General features: G+C 39.3%; 1 protein-coding gene across 1 annotated transcript; it reads right to left on the minus strand.

Moving 5' to 3' along the window:
- Window positions 1–3427: 3427 nt before the first annotated feature.
- On the minus strand, window positions 3428–9692 carry LOC141595196 (uncharacterized). Its single transcript, XM_074415167.1, has 6 exons — window positions 8703–9692; window positions 8552–8629; window positions 5203–8448; window positions 4466–4672; window positions 4222–4366; window positions 3428–3819 (listed from the first exon to the last, which is right to left on the minus strand). The coding sequence occupies exons 1-6, from the start codon at window positions 9690–9692 to the stop codon at window positions 3428–3430; spliced, it is 5058 nt and encodes a 1685-aa protein (XP_074271268.1).
- Window positions 9693–12529: the final 2837 nt, after the last annotated feature.

A 12529-nucleotide genomic window follows, 5' to 3' on the forward strand; every position in this document is an offset into this window, starting at 1 on the left:
TTACAAAGAATAGCCCCTATAGCCTAAAGAAGAAAGGCTAGCAAGAGTGCAAGGAACTAAGAAAACGAGAAGAACATAAGGAAGAAGACCTATACAATAAAGACACTGAGATGATAAGCTTGGCCTGAGTAAGCAGCTGATGCACTGTGTGTTCATGGATGCTAAAGATCCTGCAATTACGCTCCTTCCAAATAATGTAGATGACACAAGTAAAGCAACTTAGGAACCAAGTGTGCTTCCAATGCCGCCTAGAATGCCTATGCAAACACCAGTTCAACTCAGTGTGATAATCGGTACTCTGTTGGGAACACGAGCCGGACCATGAGCTCATGCCAAAGTCTTTGAGAGAATGGACAAGCAAAGAATAGGTGATCATGAGTTTCACTATCTTGCTTGCAGAGAACACATCGATTAGGAGTGATGAATCCCCTAAGAATTAATTTGTCCACGGTTGCTAGCTTTCACGACAAGCTAGGGAAGTAATGATGCTGTGCCTAGGGACTACCACCTTATGAAAAAGCCCTTTAGACCAGGAGATAGTAGGATGACACGGTCTAAACTAGTTGTAGGCTGCAACAACCTGAAACTTACCACCAGAGCACCAGCTATGAAGGAGAGCTCTTGCGAACAGGAGAACCAAAGGATGATCGTAAGTCATTTTTAACACTGATGATACTCCGAAAGCTTTCACTATATCTGTCCTGAACAGCAACATCCCAGATAGAGCAATGGGAGAGATGGTATTCTGAGTGCCAAATGCTCCATAGTCCCTGAGGAGTCTGATCTAATAACCACAACCATTTGGATATAAGCGCTTTATTCCAGGAGAGGAGTTCTTTGACCCCAAAGCCTCCTTCATTAGTTGGAGCACAAATACTAGACCAACTTTTTACAATCATCTTCTTATCTGTGGCTTTGATATTCCAGAAGAAATTCTTGCATAACTTGTTGATAGTTTTAAGCACACTTTTGGGAAGCAAGACACTGGCACACCAAAAGTTCTCAATGCCAAAGACAACACTGTTGAGAAGCTGAAGTCTACCAGCATAAGAAAGCAATTTGGAAGACCAGTGTTGAATGGAGGCCTGAATTTTGTTGACAAGGATACCATACATATCCACAGTGGTACGAGCTGTGTTTAGGGGCAACCCTAGATACCTAAAAGGGAAGGATCCCTCAGAGAACCCAGAGGTAATCAGAATCTGGGACTTAATGCTAGGAGAGACACCACCAAAGTAAATTTCAGTTTTGTCCACATTAGCTTGAAGCCCAGACCAGCTAGAAAAGAGGCCAAGGGTTTGAGAAACAGCCTGCACAGAAGGCACGTCCCCTCTAATAAAGATCATAAGATCATCAGCAAAGATTAAGTGGGTGAGTTTCATTTTAGAACACTTTGGATGAAGAGACGCTTGAGGAAGGGAATTGAGACATCTCAAGTATCTTGAAAGAATCTCCATGCTAAGAACAAAAATATAAGGGGAGAGAGGGTCTCCTTGCCTAACTCCACTCTTCCCTTGAAAGAAACCATGGACTGAACCATTGAGCTTAAGAGAGAACCAGGAGCTTGTGAGGCACCCCATAATCCAACTAATAAATTGAGGAGGAAATTTGAGAGCAAGCAGCATATTTTCTATAAAAGACCACTGAAGAGAATCAAAGGCCTTCCTAATATCCACCTTAATCAAGCACCTAGGTGTGAGATACTTGCGACCATATCCTTTAACTAAAGATTGGGACAACATGATGTTTTCATGGATGCTCCTACCTTTAACAAAAGCTGCCTGTTCAGGACCAATTAAGTGGGGGAGCACAGTGCTGAGTCTAGTGGATATAATTTTAGAAATGGTCTTGTAAAAGGTAGTACAGCAGGAAATGGGACGAAAATCCATGACTGTGGAGCTAACCTTCTTCTTAGGAATAAGGGCAATCAAGGTAGAGTTAGCTTGCTTACTCATTCTACCAGTTGAAAAGAAGGAAAGGACAGCTTTACAATATGACTCCCCAATAAGAGACCAACTGTGCTTAAAGAAAGCAGAGGAAAACCCATCAGGGCCAGGACTTTTATCAGAACCAATAGTAAAAAGTGCAGCTTTGATTTCTTCTTTAGTGATAGGAAGAATCAAAGCATCTGCAGCTTCACTTGAAACAGTAGGGCACAGCTGAATAAAGCCATTATCTAAGGGAGAAACAGGAGAGCTAGCCCCCAGAAGACTCTTATAGTAATCAACAAAACCATCTGCAACACTATCCAGGCCAATTCTATCAGCACCATGCCTATCTTTGATCTGACCTATAATTTGTTGATGTTTTCTTTCCTGAATCTTTGCATAGAAGAATTTAGAAGAACAGTCATCATGAATGAGATTTTGAACCTTAGCTTGTTGCTGAACAATAGTCTTCTCAATATGCTTAAACTTGCAGTAAAGAGACAAGAGCTCTTTTTCTTTAGAAATTAGCTCAGGAGAAAAATTATCAGCTTGCATACCCAGTTGACAGTCTTTTAGATCTTGTTTCAAACCCTGAACCTTAATAGAGATGCTAGTAAAATGCTCTTTATGTAGTAATCTTAAACTCTTCCTAACATTCTTCAGCTTAGCAAACAGCTTATAAGTGGAAGAGCCATAAACTGGAACATTCCAGGCCTCATGCACAATATTATCATAGTCAGAATGATCAAGCCAAAGAAGCGTGATTAAGAAAACTAAACCTTGATTTTTGCAAGGATCCTCAAAGATGGTAACCACCACTGGAGAATGATCAGAAACTCCAGGTTCAAGGAAATGGGCAGAAGTAGCAGGGAAATGAGTAATCCACTGAACATTAGCCATAGCTCGATCAAGTTTGGTCCAAACCCTTGATTCAGGGAGTTGCTTATTATTCCAAGAAAAATCACAACCTGAGCTAGTAAGATCCTCCACCTCACATTGATAAAGACAAGAATTAAAATCCATAATATCAGCAAGATCAGGGAGAGTGCCTCCAATCTTCTCAGAGATGTCCCTAATAACATTGAAATCTCCCAAAATTAACCATTTATTCACCAGGGGCTTAAGATTTATAAGATGAGACCAGAGACCATCTCTCTCCCTAGCATCATTACTAGCATAGACAAAAGTGATATGAAAGACCTGACAAGTTGCATTATGGAACACCTCACAATGAATAAACTGAGGGTGAACATAAAGAGGAGTTACAACCACAGTGGAGAGATTCCAAAGCAACAGGATTCTGCCATTAGAATGGAGGTCCAGATTGCAACAAGAGCCCTAGTTACTGAAGTAAGAAGAAATAATCCTACCATAGTTTCTTTGCTTAATTTTTGTTTCCAAAACACCCAAAATATCCAGCTTATTAACCCAAAGGAAGTCCTTAATTTCCTGTAACTTTAAAGGGTCATTACACCCTCTAATATTCCAAGATGAGACTTTCATTGACCACCTGTATCAAAAGGGTGAGTATCCCCTATGCTCTCAACCAACAAAGTGTGTGAGGGCAAAGTTCCATTATCTGAAGGAGTCAAACCCAGATGGAGTATCTGAGTGCCATCAGAGGCAGTCTCCTCAAGACATAGAGTATCAGAGCTATGATGAGGTACATCCAAACTATTATCCAAAGAATAAGACTTAGTTAGATCCCCTCTCTTCAAGGCTATTTGAGGGTGAACAACTTCGTCCTTCTTGTTGCATCGAGTGCATTTCGGTATTCGAGAAGGAGATTCGGATGCGTAAGTCTGGTGTGAGGAGCCTAGCAACAAGCATTCTGAGCTATGCACCAGACTATCTGAATCAGAATGCAGCTTCTGTGAATCTGAGGTATCACCTAGCAAACAAGGAACAAGAGTATCAGGAACCAACACAGAGTATCATAATTATTATTATTATTATTATTATTATTATTATTATATTTTTTTTTTTTTTTTTTTTTTTTTTTTGCAGAAAGTTAGGATCTCTTATTAATAGATAAAGAGTGCAAATAAAGATCCTAATCCTACTACAAGGTAAACCAGTGTGGTCACCTAAAAGGCCAAACAAAATACAACAAAACGATAAACAAACTAATAAGCTTCATGAGATCGAGCCCGAAGATAGACAAGGTACTGAATTTTCCACACCAAAGCAGAAGGGGTAGAAGCTACATCCTTGAAAATCCTCATGTTTCGCTCTTTCCAAATCAGATAGATGGCACAGCAAAGGGCACACCGCCGCATTCTTTTAAGCATACTGCGTCCTCTGTTATGAGTACGATACCAAAGAAAAATAGAGTGCAAGCCAGACACAGGAGTAGCTCGAAGCCATATAGCAATAGCACGCCATACAGCAGAAGAGAAAGGACAACAGAAAAACAGGTGATCCGTTGTCTCAATGTCCTATTCACAGAGAGCACACCTATTTGCCAAAGCAAACCCCCTGCCACAAAGGTTATCTATAGTAGGAAGTCTACATTGCACAGCCAACGTACTAATTACAGCATGCTTAGGATAGATGAGCCCATCTTTTAGAGTTTTATGCTGAGTGAAAGGAGGACCCTTAGGCCTAAAAAGTTCATAAGCTTTCACCTTAAAATCCTGATGAGCCAGTAAGAGCTTTGCTGCAGCTATCCCTCCAGTAGACTGTATAAGGTCATCCCTGCACCCAATAATGCTACCCCATGCCCAAGAGTAAGCAGAGGTCATCTGAAAATCCCAAAAATCAGCTGTTTTCAGAATATAAGCTTTTACCCATCTTACCCAAACAGTAGGGGTATCAAGTTCAAGTTTCTTATTCTTATAATAACAATAATAATAATAATAATAATAATAATAATAATAACAATAATAATAATAATAATAATAATAATAATAATAATAATAATAATATTATTATTATTATTATTATTATTATTATTATTATTATTATTATTATTATTATTATTATTATTATTATTATTATTATTATTGTTATTATTATTATTATTATTAATATTATTATTATTATTATTATTATTATTATTATTATTATTATTATTATTATTTATTATTTTTTTTTTTTTTTTTTGCAGAAAAGTTTTGGATCTTTTTTATTTCATGAAAAAATATGAGTACAAGATCCATGCCACTCTTTCCTACAAAGGAGACCATAGAAGTCCCCTAAGAAAGATAAAAAAGAACAGAAAAACCGAGAAAGAAACCTAAGAGAAAGTAGAACCGTACAAACGTAAAGTTACAACTTTCCTAATGACAATACTTAAAGTTTCCACAGTAGACTTAGACCCCTTAAAAATCCTGTCATTCCGTTCCTTCCATAAATAGTAGATAGTGGCCAGCAGACTAGTATAAACCATAACCTTACTGCGAGTAGGAAGAACAGCCTGCATAAGAGAGTCCAGAGAAAAAGAATCCAACGGCATCAGAACCCAAGAGCCTACAGCAGTCAGTACTTGCTTGGAGAATTCACAATTGAAAAATAAGTGGGGGATATCCTCACAACTCCTTTCACAAAGAGCACATCTATTGACAAAGCACATTCCTCTCGAAATCAATTTGTCCACAGTAGGTAGTCCATCCTGCATAACCATCACTCCAGTAATAGAATGCTTGGGGTTGCATCCTTTCCCATGAATCAGAGGAGCCCAATAAACTTTATGCCTCCTAGCCCTAATATGTCCATACATAGCATCTGTGCTATACCTCGTCTGAACAGTACAGGCATCAAGCAAGAGGAGAGCCTGAGATGGAGAGCCTGCAATTTCCAGAAGAAGATTTTTCATTTTAAGAACATTATTCCAGTACCAGGAATTAGAAACTGTCTGTGGAGCATCCCAAACACAAGCTCCTTTCAGGACATAGGTAGAAATCCATTTAGCCCAGATACAGTGAGGCCTATGAAAGAGTTTCCAAACCCATTTCATCATTTGAGCACAATTCCAGCTAAGGACCTCTTTAATGCCTATCCCCCCCTCTAATTTTGGGGAGCATAGCAACTGCCACTTGAGGAAGACATGCCTTCTAGTTCCTTCAGCAACCCCCCAAAAGAAATCCTTGCATAGCTTGATAATTCTTTTAGCAATGCCTTTTGGGAGCAACACACTAGCCCCCCAAAAATTATGAAGACCAAAGATGACTGAGTTCACAAGAAGAGCCTTCCCTGCATAGCTCAGACAATGATTAGCCCAGTTCATAATCCTAGCTTTGATTTTGTCCAACAAAGGTTGATACATATCTTGAGTAATTCTAGCATTAAAAAGGGGAAGACCAAGATATCTGAAAGGGAAAGCCCCCATACTAAATCCAGTAGCATTCAGAATGAGCTCCCTAACAGTTTCAGTTACCCCACCAAAATACAGGCCAGTCTTGGTTGGGTTAGCATGAAGACCTGAATAATGACTGAAAGTATCAAGGCAGTCAGCAACTGCCTTAACAGAGGGCAAATCACCACGAGTAAAAACAAGCAAATCATCTGCAAAAACAAGGTGAGTAAGATTCAGCTGGACACACTTAGGGTGATAAGAAAAATTAGCAGCCCTAGGGAGTCTTCTGAGAAGCTTAGACAACACTTCCATGCAGATGACAAAGAGGTAGGGGGAAAGAGGATCCCCTTGCCTTAAACCACATTTACCAGGGAAAAAACCATGGATTTCACCATTAATGAGCAAAGAGTAATAGGGAGATGTCACACAGGCCATGATCCAACTAACAAACCGGGGAGGGAACTTCAAATAAAGTAAGCTTTCCTGAAGAAACTTCCAATTAACAGAGTCAAACGCTTTCCTAATATCCACCTTTAGCAAACACCTTGGAGTGAGGTAGGTTCTGCCATATTTAGAAACCAAGTCATGTGCCAGCATAGTGTTGTCAAAAATATCCCTGTTAGCTACAAACGCAGCTTGCTCAGGCCCAATGATGGAGTCCAGAATCTGCTTGAGCCTATTAGCTAGAATCTTACTCACCACTTTATAAAAAGTGGTACAGCAAGCAATGGGTCGAAAATCTTTAACAGAAAGAGGGGTTTCCATCTTAGGAACAAGCACCAACAAGGTAGAATTTGCAGCTTTAGGCATTGAGCTCGTCTGAAAAAACTCAAACACAGCTGCTTTGAAATCAGTCCCTACCTTATCACAAGCATCCAGAAAGAACCCAGACGAATACCCATCAATTCCTGGACTCTTGTCCCTATCAATAGATTTAAGGGCATCAAGAATTTCCTGCACCCTCACCTGCTGCTCCAAAGAACCCCAACAATCAGGAGGGACAGTGTCTTTCAGGAATAAAGAAGAAGGGAGAGCCTGCACAGGAGAAGAAGTACCCAAAAGATGAGTATAGTAGGATACAAATCCTTGAGCAACATCTTTAGTGCCCATACACTGAACCCCAAACTCATCTTGAATAAGACCAATACTATTTCTAGCCCTCCTATCAGCAAGCCTAGAATAGAAATATCTGGTGCTAAGATCATTTAACTGGAGCCCTTGAACTTTAGCCCTTTGATAAAGAACCTGCAGCTCAGCTCTCTTGATCATAATATACTCCTGAAGCAAATGTTTTTCCTGGGCAAGAATGGCACTATTCTGAGGAGATCTACTAAGCTGCTCCTGACAATGATGAAGAGCAAGCTTACTTTCAGCCACCCTAGCTGAAAGGTTGGTATAAGAAGCAGTATGCAGCTGCTTAAGACTCCCTCTTAAATTCTTGAGTTTCTGAAATAAGGTAGCAATATGACTTCCATAGTAATGACTACTCCACCCAGTCCTGACTGTGTCCTTAAATTGAGGGGAGAGAGCCCAACAATTCAAGTACTTAAAAGAGGATTTCCTAGATACAGGCATATCAGCAATATTGACTAGACAAGGAGAATGGTCAGACACCCCAGCAGTTAGATAGGCAACAGTTGAGTGGACAGTGGACAACCAAGAAGAAGAGGCCAAAACCCTATCAAGTTTGGCCCATCTAAGGCCATCACCCTGCTTGTTATTCCAAGTGAAGTGACAGCCTGTAGCTGGGTGATCAACCAGACTACAAGAATCAATGCAGCTTTTAAATTCAGACATATCAGCCTGTTGCACATGAGAGCTACCCAAACGTTCATCCATATTCAACACCACATTATAGTCTCCTAAACAGAGCCAAGGCTTAGAGAGGTTAGAAGAGACCCCAAGGAGGTAGTCCCAAAGCACCCTTCTGTCCAGTCTTGCATTGAAGGCATACACAAAGGTCACTTCAACAGACTGCTGGGAAGCAATGTGAAGCAAAAGGCAATGCATATGCTGAGCAGATTTATGCAAGACAGTAAGAGAAAGAATAGTAGGCTTCCAAAAAATCCAAATACGACCATTATAATGATTAGCATTATTGTGAGCAAGGTTGTAACCAGGAAAACTTTTACTAACATCCTTGATGGCCTGATGCTTAACATGAGTTTCAAGTAGAGCACCACAGTCCACCTTATTAACCAGCAAGAAATGATGAGCTTCTTGCTGTTTGAGGGGGTCATTAAGACCCCTAATGTTCCAAGATGTTATGATCATGGGGGTTTTCAATGTCCCCAGGATCCAAATCTAAACCCTTATCATCGTCAACAGTCAATTCAGCAATGGACTCATCATCAGAAGCAGTGTCAGCAATCTCCTGAACAGTAGCATCCTCCTCCCCCTCAGACTGAAGAAGAGAGAACCTATTGGAAAGGTTAGTAGCAGCACTTTTCTGAGCAAGGTGTATGCTTGGGACTAACAGGTTTACTAGTCTCAGCATGACCAGAAGTACGAGCCACAGGAGGTTTAGGCCTATAGACAGGCTTTGCCTTAGGTTTGCCAGGGTTACACCTATCCTTAGTGTGACCAATCTTTTTACACCCAGTACAATAATGAGGTACCCATTCATATGCAACAGGCTGCAGAAGAGTGCCACGATAAGGGGAGTTAATCTTTATAGCCTTAGGTAGCTCTTTGGAGAGGTCAACATCTATAAGAATCCTGGCAAAAGCCAGCTTACTCTTATGAGTTGTATGTTCATCAGCACAAATGGGTTGCCCAACAGCACTAGCCACTTTACTTAATCCTGCTTTAGACCAGAAACAGGGATCCAAGTTGGGAAACAACACCCAAACAGGAACATGGGAAACATTCAACTCATCAATAACTGTTGGACTCCACGGTTTGAAAACAAGAGGGAAGCCATTAACATTCCAAGTATCAGACCTAATTTTCTCCATGTCCTCAGCATTAGCAAAACGGAAGTAATACCAACCTTTTGCAAAGTACATTATCTCAGGAGTAGTAATATGTGTCCAAAACTTAGATACAAGACTTTCAATCTGAACCAGGGTTGATTGCTTACCTAGGACAGTGCCCACCAAAGTTGTTTGCCAATATTCCACCTCTTTAACAATATCTTCCTCATCAATAGTAACAGTTGAGTCTTCCCCTGGAACAAAGGAGAGATTCATCCCCTTAGAGGAATTCTTCAAAACTTGGGAGTAAGTCTTAGAAGTCCCAGGAACATCCTTCTTTGCCCCAATATCAGCTGTAGTTGCCGACTTAGTCCCCGTGGAAGGAGCCTTACCTTTAGAAATTCCAGAAGCTGTCGCAGCATTAATGAAATCATTCAGGACAACAGGCGAAGGAACAGCCTCAGAAGTAGCCACTACAGTATCACTAGTTTCAGTCTCAGTAGAGGGTGGTTTCGGAGGCTCCACCACCCGCGGCGGCCGGCCCCGGGCCATGATTACGAAGATTTAGGGTTTCGCAATCGTAGAGAGGTTTTTAGAGAGAAGTTTTAGAGAGAGGCCGGTTTTTTAATTATTATTATTATTATTATTATTATTATTATTATTATTATTATTATTATTATTATTATTATATATATATATATTTTTAATTATGAATGGATGCGCGCAGCTTTCATTAAAAGAAAAATAAAAGTTTACATGAAATTGATGGGGAGCCGAGATACAATCTGGGCCCCCACTCCCTTAGCGATAACAAAGCTAAGTCTAGTAAAAATGTAAGCGGCCGCATGAGCCCCTGCATCCTGAGAAACAGAGAATTTCTGGATCCGCTTGAGCAAAGCCATAACATCTTTATCCAGCTCGCCTAGCGAAGAAATAGAGAAGGGTAGGAAACCATAACCAGCCGTCGTGCATAAATCACGGTACTTGGCACACTTTCGCTGAGCAGCATCAGCAACAACCCGGCCCGGCAAAAAATCGGACAACCCAGTCTGAGATAAGGGGCAAGATCCCGTCAGATCGACACACACATCACACCCCCTGTCGCAGGAATAAAGAAGCAGATCCGCCGGACGAAGGGTGCAGCCATGCCCATCAACTAAACCAATATCAACCTCCCTACCAGCAGAGATCCCCGACCTATAGCAGATGTCCATTATTATTATTATTATTATTATTATTATTATTATTATTATTATTATTATTATTATTATTATTATTATTATTATTATTATTATTATTATTATTATTATTATTATTATTATTATTATTATTATTATTATTATTATTATTATTATTATTATTATTATTATTATTATTATTATTATTATTATTATTATTATTATTATTATTATTATTATTATTATTATTATTATTATTATTATTATTATTATTATTAATTTTTTTTTATTAAAACGCAAACTTTTATTAATCAATCAAAAGTTTACAAGAAATTAGTGGGCAGCCGAGATATAATCTGGGCCCCCACTCCCTTAGCGATAAAAAAACTAAGTCTAGTAAAAATGTAAGCGGCCGCGCGAGCCCCTGCATCCTGAGCAACAGAGAATTTCTTGATCCGCTAGAGCAAAGCCACAACATCCGTATCCAGCTCGCCTAGAGAAGAAAAAGAGAAGGGTAGGAAACCATAATCAACCGTCGTGCATAAATCTCGGTACTTGGCACACTTTCGCTGAGCCGGATCAGCAACAACCCGACCCGGGACAAAATCAGACAACCCAGTCTGAGACAAGGGGGAAGACCATGTTAGATCGACACACACATCACGCCCCCTGTCCCAGGAATAAAGAAGCAGATCCACCGGACGAAGGGAGCAGCCATGTCCATCAACTAAACCGATATCAACCTCCCTACCAGCATAGATCCACGACTTGTAGTAGATGTCCATTATTATTATTATTATTATTATTATTATTATTATTATTATTATTATTATTATTATTATTATTATTATTATTATTATTATTATTATTATTATTATTATTATTATTATTATTATTATTATTATTATTATTATTATTATTATTATTATTATTATTATTATTATTATTATTATTATTATTATTATTATTATTATTATTATTATTATTATTATTATTATTATTATTATTATAAAGCTAAAAAGCCCGAGCCCAATAGCAAACCACTCGATCGAGTCATTTAAAACTACTCGATCGAGTAGAATTAAGCTCAAACCACTCGATCGAGTACTTTAGGTACTCGATCGAACACTTATTAAATAGGCACTACTCGATCGAGTAAAAAAAGGGGTCGATCGAACACAATTGTACTCGATCGAGTACTTTCCAAATAAGACAATTCTCGCTTCGCGCACTCAACTTCAAACGGCTGTCATTTCTTCGTTACTTGGGAAAACAGGGCGATTCTGGTGGAGTTGGAAAGCTAAGAGGACAAACTTTCATCTCAAATTGGAATCACCTGAAAATCACTTGTAGAACTCAAGATATGGCTCTTCAAAATAGGCACTAGTAATTTGAAGTTCTTCCGTTGCTCGCCTAGCTGTCTTACTCCTTTGCGCATCTCAAAATAGTAGTTTGCAAGCTCCGGCAACTCATCTCCTAAATGCATGCATAGGGACATGTTTTAGGCTTGATTATACTCATTTCCGGTTCATACCTGCAAATAATACAAGACAAACCAAAGTAGACAATTCGGGGGACATTTGTAACCAAACACTACACAAAATGCATTGAAATGCGTGCAAATAAAGTACAAAATACCAATATAAAATGCACGCATCAAATCTCCCCAAACCAAACCTTTGCTTGTCCCCAAGCAAATTAAATGCAAACTAATGGAACGGATATGAAAACTCAGAGCTAGCTATAACCTGTCTACTTGAACCAATTTAATGCAAACAAAAATCAACAGTCATAGCCACATCAGTCAATACACAAACTAGTTATAAGATGTCCATAAATAAAGCTGACCTATCGACCTTGCAAGACCAACAAAATCGGACTCTTACGGGTCACTCTTCTCTCATGAAGCAAAGGGTGAATATAAATGTGTAAGAGAGAAAGAGAAAAGCAGTCACTCACCTAAGCTGCGACCTACATAACATGCATGCAACAAAAATGATAGACGATTCAAGTACCATACATACATTCCAACCAACAATGTCCGTCACAGCCGAGGGCTCACAAATAATATGGGAAAGTGAGGTTACAGGTGAGAAAAGGCAAAACAGATTATGGAAATGTGGAGGTAAAGCGTCAAGCTAGCACCTAAACAGGACCATTTACGACTATCCAAATCTCAGTTGTCCAGAAAATAAAGCACAAGTGCCCTTC

This window comes from Silene latifolia, chromosome 8, assembly GCF_048544455.1.
Source record: "Silene latifolia isolate original U9 population chromosome 8, ASM4854445v1, whole genome shotgun sequence".
Taxonomy (NCBI): Eukaryota; Viridiplantae; Streptophyta; class Magnoliopsida; order Caryophyllales; family Caryophyllaceae; genus Silene; species Silene latifolia.